Source organism: Mycteria americana, chromosome 13 (assembly GCF_035582795.1).
Source record: "Mycteria americana isolate JAX WOST 10 ecotype Jacksonville Zoo and Gardens chromosome 13, USCA_MyAme_1.0, whole genome shotgun sequence".
Lineage (NCBI taxonomy): Eukaryota > Metazoa > Chordata > Aves > Ciconiiformes > Ciconiidae > Mycteria > Mycteria americana.
Genome location: NC_134377.1, coordinates 9,028,165 through 9,041,466, shown reverse-complemented (window position 1 = coordinate 9,041,466; position 13,302 = coordinate 9,028,165). Strand labels below are relative to the sequence as shown.

General features: G+C 57.9%; 1 protein-coding gene across 1 annotated transcript in view; it reads left to right on the top strand.

The window, feature by feature from the left end:
• MYO18B (myosin XVIIIB) overlaps window positions 1-13,302 on the top strand; it is a 77,074-nt gene that overhangs the window by 18,652 nt on the left and 45,120 nt on the right. The window contains exons 13-22 of the mRNA XM_075515852.1: window positions 157-247; window positions 2,563-2,755; window positions 4,120-4,200; window positions 4,686-4,836; window positions 4,968-5,127; window positions 6,367-6,550; window positions 7,319-7,520; window positions 8,126-8,235; window positions 11,101-11,166; window positions 12,954-13,082. Coding sequence (XP_075371967.1) covers window positions 157-247; window positions 2,563-2,755; window positions 4,120-4,200; window positions 4,686-4,836; window positions 4,968-5,127; window positions 6,367-6,550; window positions 7,319-7,520; window positions 8,126-8,235; window positions 11,101-11,166; window positions 12,954-13,082 — 1,367 coding nt within the window. The remainder of the gene's footprint in view (window positions 1-156; window positions 248-2,562; window positions 2,756-4,119; window positions 4,201-4,685; window positions 4,837-4,967; window positions 5,128-6,366; window positions 6,551-7,318; window positions 7,521-8,125; window positions 8,236-11,100; window positions 11,167-12,953; window positions 13,083-13,302) is intronic.

Below are 13,302 nucleotides of genomic sequence, written 5' to 3'. Positions count from 1 at the left end.
AGCGATGCCGTGCCTGGCAGGCAGAGGCCGGGAGCCGTGCGGGTTATCTTGCCCAGCGAGGGAGGGAATCCCGTTACCGGCTCAGCTCCACGTAGGCTGAACTCGGCTGGAAATAAATGATCTGTCTTTGCCTGCTCTTCTCTCTGCCTGTGCCAGGACCGAAGATGACGGGTGTGGAGTGCGTGGAGGGGATGGCTTCGGGTCTCTACGAAGAGCTCTTTGCCACGATCGTCTCACTGATCAACAGGTACGGAGCTGCTGGGTGCTACGCTGAGGGGGTCTGAGGGCGATGGCTCCTTCTCCTGGGGCTGCTGAAGAGGAACCTTTGCTGGAGGCTCCCCGGAGAGAGGCATGGAGCAGGCACCCGCTGCCTGCTGAAAAAACGAAAGTTATCTGAAAATCTCCATCTGGGAGAGCACGCTCGCCCTCGGGACCTTCCGCCGGCCGTCGGCCCCACGCGAACCGGCGCTGGGGGCGAAGGGCCCCACGGAGCTGCAGTCTCTGTGCGTGCGGGTGTTGCACGGGGCAGCACATGTCCTGCCCCTCCTGCCGGCGCGGGCAGCCTGGCATGGAGACCCGGCAGCGCCCGGCTGGCACCACTTCTGTTGCAGCTGCTACGCTGCCTGCCGGGAGGCAGCACCGTGGGCAGACGTACCGAGCGGCGGAGAGGAGAGCATCGCAGCGCTGAGAGGAGCAGCCCAGCTACCTATTAATAATAGATGTGACTTTGCAGACCGAAATCAAGGTTACCAGTACGGGCAGAGCAATAAACCAGTCAGGGAATCCCACAGCGAGCCCTGCAGATGTGTGGTAGGAGTCGCTTTGTGGTAAAAGCTTGATCACAGCAGAGGATCGAGATGTCAAGAGTGAGAGGGTCTGGCACCAGAGTAGCTGCCGAGGTGCCCTGGGAGGCTGCGTCCGTGTCCTGCTGCCGGGCGCTGGTGCGGCCGAGCAGGCGGCACCTTCCTCTGCCCCGGCGGCTTGTCCTCACTCTGCTTATTTCCATCTGGAGAGCCACGATGGGAAGGACACCCTCTGTGGCCTGAGGTATCTCTTTCTTCAGGTGATGTAAATCCAAAATGATCTATTTGGAAAAATGGAATAATTTAACACCGGAGTAAGGATCAGGCCCTCGAACTGTTCCGTTTTCTCAGTTCTGATGAGCAACTCAGTTTGTTGAAGTCAGCATCCACATAAAAACTGGTGCCCAAAAATACTCTGTGTTGTCGCTGCAGGTTTATTTTAACCTGCAGCTGAATATTTTAATTGTAATTCCTAGCAACCACATTCCAAAGGGAAATTGATGATGGTGCTCTGAGGGCTGACAGAAGACAAAATGTTGCTGATTCTCCTGAATAACAGCATTAACTCAGGATGTGTCCTGGGTCCCCTCTTCCCTTTAAAGGTAGCTTTGTTTTGCCCATCTTTATTTTCCACACCAGCCCACCGAAGCCTATTAAACCATTGCAACAATGATCCAGGTGAAGAGGCATGTTTCAGTGCATCATGCAAACGCTGTTTCCTCAGTGAGCTGATGGTGAACATCACTCTTTTCAACTCCGACTGCAGGGGGGTGCTGCTATGAAATTCTGCAAGCAATCCATAAATATACTTCTGTTTCTTCATTCAACCCTCTGCTTTCATGGAGGTGCTGGCATCCTTGGTGCCTTGCTATCAAGGAGAAATGCATCTCCTTTAATCTCGCTGACGCAGTGGCGGGCTGCCCTGCCGGCGGGGCTGCTGGGGAAGGGGCAGCACTGCAGCTGGCGAAGCAACACAACGCAATGGCTGTTTCAGAAATATGCATTAAAAACAATCGCAGAGGTTTCTCAGGGTCAGACTCCCCTGCTGTCCTTATCTGAAATACTGGAAATGGCTGCAAGCAACGTTTGAAGAAGTAAACAACATCTCTGTTTCTCCCAAGAAGCCCCTTGATGTCTGCTTCTCGGCTCACGTGTGTTACGGGCTACGGTTCCTGTGAGAGATTTCCTCAGGAGCTGAACATCGGCAGCGTCCCCTGTAGAAATGCTGCCGACGGCACGGCACGGCACGGCAGCCGGGGCTTTGGACACTGACATTGTCCTCAGTGTTGGCGTCACATGCCAGTTTAGCCACTTTTTGAATCAACTGGTCCATCAAACTTAATACATTTGGGTGAAGATGTAGTACTTTAAATAACTAGAATGCCAGGATGGGGCCAAACGTGGGAAGGGCGGCATCTCATCCCACCCCACCGTTAAGCGTTCGTTAGGCCAGGTCAGGAGCAGCCTGTGCCACATGTCTCCATCCAGGCTGGGAGGAGATGCTGGCTTGAGTAGATCAAAGAAGAGGTGGGTGAAGTGTAAGGGAGAAGCGAATGACCCATGCCGGGAGGTGCGGGTTCTCCCTGACCAGAGACACTGTGGGGGGGGAGGTGGGAAGCACTGGGCTGGTCACTGCTGGGTGGGATGGTGCCCACCCAGGGATGCGCATGTCAGGGGGAGGAGGCGGCGTCACCTCTGAAGGCAGAGCTCAGGTGCGTCCGTGGGTAAAACCCCATGGTGTGTGCGGCTCTTTCCCCAGGTCTTTCTCCTCCCAGCACCTCTCCATGGCCTCCATCGCAGTGGTGGACACTCCTGGCTTTCACAACCCTCGGCACCAGCGGGGCGAGCGAGCGGCGACTTTTGAAGAGCTCTGCCACAACTACGTGCACGAGCGTCTGCAGGCTCTTTTCTACGAGAAAACCTTTGTGTCGGAAATGGAGAGGTACAGAGAGGTGAGGAGCAAGGGCTGGGAGCAGCGTCCCGGGGAGCTGCTTCCCAGCACCTGGGGACGGGGCTGCCTTTGACCCAGCGGTCCTCGTGGTGTGACCGAATGACACACTTCAGCAGCTTTAATGCGAGGAGCGTTGCAGAAATGAGGGGTCTATATGGAGTGGTAGCCTTGAGCTGGGTCTCTCGTCCCCCCCCTGCCCCAGCACGGATCCTCTGACGTGCTAGAAATGCCAGGCTGTCTGGGCATCTCTTTGGGCAGGCTTGTTCCAGCTCAGGAGGCTTCACACCCTTCTCTTGGTGCAGCTGAGTTTTTCCTCAGGTGTTGAATAATAGAGAATAGAAAGGAAAATGATAAATTATTGCAGAAATAAGCTGCTGAAAAATGTACAAGCAGAGGTGAACTTATTAGGCTTGCAGAAGTTACTTTAATACCTCTAGCCCTGGGAAAATAGTTGAATTCCCATGGCTTAATATTCACACATCACTTGCGCCAAGTAAGTATATATGTGCTCTTCACTAGTGATGAATATATAGTTACTGGCCAAGCTTGAAATGACAGCAGGCTCAGCAGGCTCGCCTTGCCTTGGCTTTGTTGCTGGCTAAGGACGGCTGCCCTGGTGCAAGACGTTTCCCTGTGAGCCACGGGACTGCGACTGTGAGCCCGAGCCCTAGTGACCCATCTACTCCCAGAGCTGGGTCACACATGGGGGTGATGGTATGGCGGCACGTGCCCTTTGGAGGAAGAAACTCGGGCCCCCGCTGCTGCTTTCTGCTCCACCTGCACGCTCAGGCTGCAAACCTGGATCCCTGAGCAACATCTCACCATGTTACCATGGAGAGACTCTTGCTGAACATCCCCTGGTCACAAGTGAGCAAGAGCAAGCCGTGCTTACCCGCCCCTCCTGGAGGGCTCCCCACGCTCCAGGCCATGGGGCAGGGGTGTCGGGAGCGGGTGCTGGAGCCGTGGGTGGTGGGTGAGCCCGAAGCCCTCGGCTGAGAAAGGGAAACAATGCCTGCAAGCTGCAAATTAAAGAATTGATTGTCTTCTTGGTGCTTTCTTGTTAAATCTTCAGTTATTGTCATATCCATGATTTATGCAGCTTGTCTGACATCCACAAAGCGCTGCAGAAGCCCGTTGGGTGCGGTGGTCCCGACAGCCCTGCCCGCGGGGCAGATGCGGCCATGCCTCCGCGTCACGGTGGAGGTGTCTCCAGTGGCTGCTCCGCTCCCCCGGTGCCAGGTCCCCACACAGCCGAGTGGGAGCAGGGCTCGCACCATCTTCCTCCCCCTCCATGCAAACGTATCTCCTCTTGGCTTTCAGATGCCAGACCCTGACTGAAGCAAGCTTTTAAATAATGTTTTCCAGGAAAATGTTGAGGTGTCTTTTGATCTTCCAGAGCGCTCTCCGCTGGCTACGCTGTCCATCATCGACCTGAGCTCCTCACAGGTAACCTGTCCCCATGGCCACGGTGGGAGTTGGTTGCTCTGGCCGTGCTTGAAGCATCCTCCTGCTCAGAGGAGTGAGGATTTCAGAGGCAGGGTGGGAGCTCGCGGTGTGTTTTGCAGAGAGCAGCCCGGGGTGTTGCAGGGGAGGGCACAGCATCAACCAAGACCTTTTTGACTTTTTAAAATACAAGCACCTTTCCTGGTCAAGCCCTGCGCCCCGGGCACCTCTCCCAGCCTGGCTGCAGAGCCAGGATGACTGGCCTCTCCGGGACACTGTGTGACTGCGGGGGTCTCATGGGTGATGCCCAGAGCTGGATCAGGCCAGGAGGGTCTCCTCACCCTGGTCTGGCTGGTCCGAGGCGAGGGACACAGCTGGGCAGAGGTGGTGGGGAGCAGGGTGGGAGCAGGCTGGCACGGCTGTGGCTGGAGCCGGCTGCCCACAGCCCTCCTGCCCGTTCCCTGTCACCAAGGGCCATCTCCCTTCAGCAGCCACAGGTTCTGCCTGGTAGCCCAGGGACTGATCGCAGGGGGCTACTGTGGATCCTGGACGAGGAGGTGCTGATCCCAGGCTCTGGGGACGGCGCTGCCTTCGACCGTCTGTGCTCCTACTTTGCCACGAAGGGACCCGATCAGGAGGGTAAGTCTGGGTCAGCTCGGCTGCCCATCCGTTGGCATTGCCATTGAGCTTTGGAAATTTAAGAAACCATGCAGCAAATTAAATATCTCACTGGGCTTTTCTTCTCGGGCGATTCTGGGGTGCTGTCGCAGGGGATGGCTACATGCGCAGGTGTGAGCAGGCGCTGCACTTCGAGATCTCCCACCAGCTGGGCACGGACCCCGTGCGCTACGACCTCACGGGCTGGGTCAGCAAAGCCAAGCTCAACCTCTCGGCACAAAACGCCATCCAGGTGCTGCAGCGGTCCAAGGTGTAAGTACAAGAGGGTGCCGCAGGGCTGGTCTGCCACGGCGTCGGCGGTCATCCCTGTGCCTGGGGTGGTTTGGGATGACGCCCACCGTGAGCCGTGTTGCTCCAGCTGGGGCTGGAGATTGCAAACCTGTCCCAGCTCCAAGAGGTGCTTTGTGGTGGGGAAAGCAGAGGGTTGTGAGGCATCCCAATGGGGAGGACAGGACCCATAGCCTGGCTGAGGTCAGCCAGGGTGGGCAATGGCCTTGGCACTGGCTGCGAGGGGTCCCTGCCTGTCCCCCCACCTCCTGCCCAGTGCACAGCCCAGGGGATGGAGCTGATCCAGCCTCGGGTGGGCAAGGAGGGGACGGGATCTCGAGCAGATCCCGTCTGCGGGGCAGCCCGAGGCATCTGCCAACACCAGTGTTGCATTGCCGGAGTCCAGCTCCACCTGGGGGAAAAACTGCAAGGAAGCTGGAAAAAAACACAGCTTTCAACCCAGCTTTGTGGGAATCTTGAGAGTTTAGTTAAGGTGGGGGGAGCAGATGTCAAGTGGTTTGACTTACAGCCATCAAGCCCCCGGGCTGACTGACAGCCAGATGTACACGTTGTGATCGCAGTAGACGCTATGGAGCGAGCTGGTGAATAACGCTGCGGTGAACAGCTTTCCATCAAAGCTGTCTGGGTTCTTCGAGTCAGCAGATCTTGTGCACTGACGTTTCAGCGGGGGTTCCCTCCTGCAGGCGTGGGCAGGGGGGGTTGGGGGGCACAGGGGGACCCCGCAATGTCCTTGGCTCCGCAGTGCCGTGAGGTTGGGCATCCAGCACGGGTCAGGGCCGCAAGACATCACCGGCTGAGGGCAGCTCCTTGTGCAGCAACCGCTCAGGTTTTCCCCATTGCTTCAAGGAACCTCGTAAACTAAATTGGAATTGAAACATAATCGAGCTGCTGCAGTTGTCTCCGCTCACGGGACGATTTTACCTTTCTGCTTAAACGCTCCCAGCTCATTTTGTTTTGGACTTCAATTCAGGGAAGTTTTAATAATGGTGAACAGCTCGGCGCCTGAACCAAAGGGGAACAGAGGGGGTGGGGGGTGTCCCGGCACCCCTGCTCTGCTCTGCAGCCAGGTGCCCTGTGGCAGCACCAATGCCAGATTTGGGGTGCAGGGCGTTGCGTCCCCATAGAAGGGGCTGGGAGGCAGAGGTTCCCCGGTGCTGGCACTGCTGTGGCCTGACCGCCCCATCTTGTTGCTTGCCCTGACAGAGATGCCGTGAAGGAGCTGGTGTTGCCGCGCTCACGGGCACCGCTGGCCTGCCGCGCCGTGGCGGGGCTGGAGGGACGCTCCCAGGCGGTCCTGCACCGCAACGGCTGCGTGAGGAAGACCTTCGCCAGCAGCTTCGCAGCCGTGAAGAAGAGGTCGGTGTGTGCTCAGCTCAAACTGCAGGCGGTGAGTGCGGGCACCGGGACCCTCGTGGCTGCAGGTCGGGGTGTTTGCAGCACTGCGTATCCTGACCCCACACTGAGACCCTGCCTTAGACACGCTCCTCGGGAGCCCCGCACCCCTCGGCAGGCACCTTCCACACCGCAGGGCTGGGGGTCACCGGTGCGGCTCTGTCCCCCGCAGGGCTCTTGGCCCAGGATTCTCCTCTGGCCGTGGGTGGCCACGAGCCTCCCCAGCACCGCTGTTGCTCAGGGAAAGAATCCCAGGCAAACAAATCATAAAGCAGATTACACACGCACCTTGCTGTGCCACCGCTTAATCCTCTTAAGCACTCAGACGAGTAGACTAGCCCTCCGGGCTGGGCACGTGCCAAGCTCCTGCTGATCTCAGCCATAATTAGGTGCCTAAACCCTCTCGAGCAGACGAGGCTCAGTCTCCGTAGGTTCCCTGGCCAGCCCGCTCTGTGGTCCTGGCTGCCCCTGGCAAACCCCTGCCCAGCAACCCTCAACCCTGGTAACTTTTTGTAGTCCATAACCGAAAATGTGGCGCGTTAAGAGGAAGGGTCCTGCTCAGCATTTGTGACCTGCACCTCGGGCTCACCTCTCTGACCGAAGCTATTGCTCCTAACATGCACCTGAGCTTTAGGGCTCTGAGGATGACTCCTTCACCTGCCCAGACACGCTGCAGTGGGTGCACGGGGAGCGTTTCTCGCCACGTGCTGCCCCTTTGCCCCGTAGCCCCCTCCAGCCCCGCTGACCTCTGCTTGCCTGGCAGGACGCGCTCACGAACCTTCTCCGACGGTCCCAGCTGCACTTCGTCCACTGCCTCCTCCCGGGAGCGGGGCCAGAGGGGGCGGAGGGGCCGGTCCCTCGGTCCCCCGCACCGCCCGATGCAGCCCTGCGGCTGGATGTGCCGGCCCTGCGAGCCCAGCTGGAGGGGACCCAGCTCCTGGATGCCCTGCGCCTCCACCGCATCGGTACACCCCGGCCCTCCACCGCTCCCGCCTGCCGTGCTGGTCCTGCCTGCCGGTGCTGCCCTGCCGGCAGCTCAGCCCTTCCACGCTTTGCTCACCAACCGCCTCTCGCCAGCCCCACTTCAGCAAAACCCCTGGGTTTTTATTGCTGCTTTTTGCAGGGGTTCCTGGCCCCTCTCCTGCCCGCAGCATGCGGTGCTGCTGGGCGGCACAGCTCCGGTGGGGTTTTCCCTTGCATCTTTCCCTTGGAGCATCTGTGCATCAGGCTGGACCTGCACCGACCGCGGTCACGGTCCATGCCAGGGGGAGAGGGACCCGTGCAGGAGACCCAGGGGCATCTCCTGCACGACAGAGGTGCTGGGATGGCGTCTGGCCACCTCAAGTGCATCTCCAGTGCTTCTCTGCTCCCTCCGCCCTGCCCTCGCTGCAGGGGTTTCTCTCCGCTAAGGGCAGCTTCCCCGGTCCCCACCACCCGCGATACCTTTGCTGTGTGCAGGACGTGCCACCCTTCGTAGCAGCCCCCACTGCCGGTTCCCTCCCCGACATTTCGGTGCAAGCCACGTGCCCCTGGGCTGGTGCGTCCCCCAGAGATGTCTCTCTGCCCCCAGGGTATGCGGATCGCCTGCTCCTGACCCAGTTCCGAAGGCGCTTCCAGGTCCTGGCTCCGGACATCATGAAGAAGTACACCTCTGCCTACGAGGTGCCGGACGAGAGCAAGGTGCGTCCCAGGCTGGCCTGGGGAGCATGGGCTGAGACCCCCACACAGGGCTCTGCTGGTGCCAGAGCTCTTCCAGCCCTCCCCAACGTGCTCAGGGCTTTCTTTGCAATGAGGAGCAATTCCTGGAGCTCCCGGCAGGCAGCCCCTGCGCTGGCACTGCCTGTACCCTGCGTGGGCCTGGCTGTCCTCTCTCCAAATGGGCTGGGTCATGCCAGCATCTCCTGCCCGGGGACAGCAGCTGCTTTCCCAGTCCCTGCCTCACTCAGGCATGCGGTGTTGCTGATATTATTCCTTTGACTGCTGTAGGGTCAATACCTGCAGGTCTGTGGGCTGCCAAGCTCCAGCGTCTCCCGACAGCTGTGGGTGATGCTCCTTTGCTCTGTTGCTGCAGGACCTGCCATGGGTGGGAGCGCACATCTGGACAGCTGTTGCGGAGCTTTAGTAGCAGGGTTGTCAGTGCAGGTCTGGGGGTTTCTTAAGTGCAAGGCTGTCCTCAGGAACTAGGGATGAAGGAGAAAAACCACGTTCAGCAAGGCTCAGGGTAGCTCAGCAGCATTCGCAGTGCTGCTGAGAAACGGCGATCGGGTTTGGGAGTCTGCGGGGCCAAGCCGCACGTCCGGGCTCTGGGCGGTCGGAGCTCCCTAGCAATGGTCAGGAGTGATCTGGCAGTGGGGCTGCATCCTGCGTGGGTGCAGCCTCGTGCAGCGCCGGGTTGCAGGGGCTGGCTTTGCATCCTGCTCCTCTTTACCCTTCCCACGCGTGCCCAAGCACAGCGGGATGCGGGTCCTCCAGCAACCTGGCAGAGCAGCCGAGCTCGGCTCTTTGTCCCGGAGTTTCTCCCCCTGAGAACTGTTTTTCCAAAGGCAGTAAGCATGCCTGGCGTGGGCTGCATTTGCCAACGTTATTGCACCGTGGAGAGGACTTGGAGAAATCAGCCTGGAAATGAAGCCTGTTATTGCTTCTTTTTAATGCTCAAGAGGAAACAGCTTTGAAAATCCTGCTTGCTGAGGGCTGTGCCTCGGTCCTCCGGTGCTCTGGCTGCATGCCTGGTAGGTCTCGTTTGCAGGACAGGGCACAAACTGTGGGACTGGAGGCATGTGCAGCGGGCAGGATCCGTGCATTGCTCTGGCCCAGCGTGGTGGCACCCCGTCCCTTGCCCTGGCTCCCCCAAAAACCGGCTGGCTGAGGACAAGCCAGGCAGCGTTCCCAGGGACCCAACGGAGCAGGGACCATGGAGGCTCCTGGGGACCGGGCGTTACCTGTAAAGCAGCAGCGCAGTGGTGGATCCTTGCCTCGTCCCACGAAGCCTGAAAGCCAAAGGAGCTCGGGAATGAAGGCGGAGATTTGCCAGTTTTATTTGTTTCATAATAAATTTGTAGCAAAAACTGGGGAGAACCTCCCCTTCCCCTGGAACAGGCTATGAGCGAGCCGAGAAGCACTGACAGCCGGGAAGAGCTGAGAGGAAATGAATTAAACATGGGCACGTGCTCTGTTGTGCAAACTGCCAGCCAGCGTGTGCAAATTCAGTTAAGACCTTGGGATTTAATAAGACAAGTTTGACAGTCAGAAAAGGTCAATATTGTTATTAAATGCTGTAAGGAGGCAGAGGGTGCCTCGTCAGCAGCGTGTAAGCAGGGGATTTGAAAAATCCCATCTTCCCTGGAGCTTGTTGCCATGTGGTTTTGTTAGCTGGAGACTGCTTCCCGGTAAGCTGCACTAACTCGGCCGCTGGAGCACAAGAGATGCTTGTCTGTAGCGAGGGTGTGATGGTGCAGCAATAACCGACCCCGCTGTTGGGGATGGGATGGGATGGGATGGGATGGGATGGGATGGGATGATCCCACGCAGCCCTGTGCCTGGCCCCGGTCCCAGCAGTGCCACAGGAGCGGGGCACAGCCGCGGTGCTGGCGCTTCCTCGCCTCTGGCACACGGTTTTGTGCACCGTAGTGGTCCGTCCCCCGTGCACTCGCATGCTCCGTCCCCACCTCGCCCCGGTGCGTGCACGGCTGCTGGCGAGGGCTAGGGCTGCATTTCTGCTGCAGCAAGGTGCTCCCAGGGCCGTGCCGAAATATTTCTCACGTGGGTTTGTCCTTCATGGAGGAGATGCGCGAGGCCGCCAGAGGATGTTGTATAGAGTGAAGTATTAGCAGAGGACTTTTGTTACAATTTCTGTAGCTCTGGGGTTTTCAAATCATCTATTCATCCAGATAGTGTTTGCTGCCCTGGGGAAACGTATGGTATTGCTGGCTGTTATGTTCGCATGTCGGTCCAAAGCTCAGAGTAATTGAGTTCCGGCTTCTCCTGTGGATCGGGACTAATCTGCTGCTTGCCTCCCCGCAGGGGCTCAGCTCTGCGCCGGCAGGCTCTGGGGGGAACTCAGTGCTTTCCCCGCTTTCGGCTCCATGGGCCAAGCTGTTGGTGACCAGGCGGGAGGGGAGCACCAAGGGCTTGCAGCTGCACAGCGCAGTTGGACCCTGGCTGGACGGGCCGGGATGGGTCTTGCCTTCCCCTGAGTAGCCTCCGTCCACGGCCGCCCGTGCATCGGGGTCCCCCCAGCCCAGGGATGGCAGCAAAAGGGGGAAAATCTTGCATGCAGCTGCAGATCTCCGCTCCCTGTCCTGCCAAAAGCCTCCGGGGCAGAAAGCCCTTCTCACACCAGGACTCAGGGCTGGGGCAGCCGTTTTGGAGGCTGCTCTTGGGCTGGGCGGGTGCGCTTTTGCATGGGGAGGAGGAAACGAGAGCACAGCTGGATGCACCCTTACTGGGTGCCTGTAAGGACCGGCGGTTTCTGCACCCTATTTCAGCAGGCTTGTGCAGGGTGTAAACGTTTTCTGAGCAACTCTGCGATGTGCTCCTTCTCTGCAGGCTATAGAGGAGCTCTTCCAGGCACTGGATCTGGAGAAGAAGAGCATCGCCATAGGACGCAGCCAGGTACGACGGCTCCGGTCTCTGCTTCCCCGTTGCTCTCGGTGCGTACGGGCACAGCCAGCCCCGTGCTGGGCACTACCCAAAGCTTCGGCTGCCCAAAGCTTCCCAAACTGGAGAGAAAGCCTCTCCTCCGCTGCTCCCTGCAGCACCCAGCTGGGCTGGGAAACCAAGCCTCACCGAAAATCAAAGCGGAAGGCTCCTAATGCACATTTGAAAGCGTTACCCTGGATAAACTGTGTACCTAATTGTTGAAATCTGGCCCCTCATGGCATTTAAGTTCCTAATTAGCTTTGATGTCTCATGGGAGTAAATGGGGCTTGGGCAGCTCATGGTTTTGGTGGGCCGGGGTTAACACTGCTGAGCCGGGCAGCTGCAGGTGCAAGAGTTGTCGCAGCAACAACATTTGAACTTAAATGCGATAATCTCAAAGAAAAATTAATTTTTCATGCGTGCTTGCCTTCAGCCCTCGGAGTCTATAAAGAAAGAATTCATGAAACGGTTCTGTGGAGCAAAATAACTTTCTTTTATCCTGCACAGTGCAGTTTGCAATTATCTCTTCTGTGAAAACCCTTGTAGTTAATCAATACTGCGATAGCAGCTCCAGTCACATCTTGTTATAGAGGAGTTAGTTTTGCCATCGCTTTGAGCATTGATTTTGTACTAGCTTCTAAAACTCGCTGGCTTGTGAAGTTAATACAGACATTAATGAGACAATCAAATAGGTGGTGGAGCAATCATAGTATTATCTCAAGAAAGTGAGTTTCCTTGGAATGGTTCTTTGATTCAATTTGGCATCTTTAAAACGCAGCTCTTTAAGTACGCCACCAGCTTCACAAGTGTAATTCAGCTTTTATTAAAGCTGTATTATGCAAATGGTGCACAATATTCAGGAGTGATTGGTCCCATATCCCGAGAACTTCGCCAGGCAATGACCGAGAGACGTCATGCACTCTGAGAGATCGATACCAGGCTAAATTTGATGGCATCAGCGAATCTGTATCATTTGTGAGGTGTTTCTGACAAGTTCAGTTAAAGAAAATGGTGTGGTTAATTCTGTTTTTCCTCTTGTAAACTGGCATCTTTGCTGTTACCTGTGTGTATCTGTGTGTACGCTGTCAAAAATGCTGTTTCCAGCAGAGGCAGCCCTGCCGTCTGTGCAGAGGGTGGGAAATGGGCAGTGGCCCAAGGGGAGAGTTTCAAGGACTTGCAGCTTCTTCTGATCATTGATGCCTATGTCAAAAAGGAGGAATGAGAAGAGGCAGGGACAGAGAGCAAATACCAACGTGCGCACAGTGCGAGGGCCGGATCCCCAAGGGCACTCAGCAGCCCAGTCCCCGGGGAGTCAGTGGGACCTGGGCAGCCCCGTACGCCCCGTTTCGGCGATGCCCGGGAGCAGGAGATGGAGGGGCGGGTGGAAGGAGCTCTCCGGGATGTGCAGCCATCCCACCGCCGGGCTCGGGGATGGGATGGAGCCAGGACACAGCTCCCTCTTGCTGTCCCGTGAGTGTCCCCGGGGAGGTCGGTGCCAGAGCTGCCTCAGGTGCCTTCGTGGCACGGGGCAGACAGCTGTGTTGCGGATTTGGCCAGGAAGGGCTGGAGTCCCCTTCCAGCCCAGCGTTTCGGGCTGGTGCAGTGGCTGCACTCGCTGGTCCTGGCCGGTCCAAGGACCTTCAGTTTCCTGCAGGTCACGGGGGAGGCTGCCAGATCTTAGCCAGAAATATGTCCCGTTGGCTGCGGGCAGGTTTTGGACCCTGTCCTAGGGGTGCATAACCTCTGTTGCTTGCTGTCAGGTTTTCCTGAAGCCGGGTGTCATCTCCAGACTGGAGAAGCAGCGCGACAAGCTGATAGCCCAGAAGATGATCCTGCTCCAGGCTGCTTGCAAGGGCTTCCTCGGTCGTCAGAAGTTCAAGAGGTTGAAGGTATCCATCCCGCAGGTTGTGGATGCCCTGTGCCCACCAAAGCACAGGCTTGGTGCTGCTGTGATAGAGCCCAGAGCATCCAAATTGCAGCTCTTTGAGCAGAGCAGGCTGCTCCTTTGAGGGGTACCCACTCTGCCCTGCCCCGTGGGCAGCCGTAAGATGCTGCGCTGCCATCCCCTGCAGCGCAGAGCTCCTCCACCACCTCATCCCTCTCTATCCC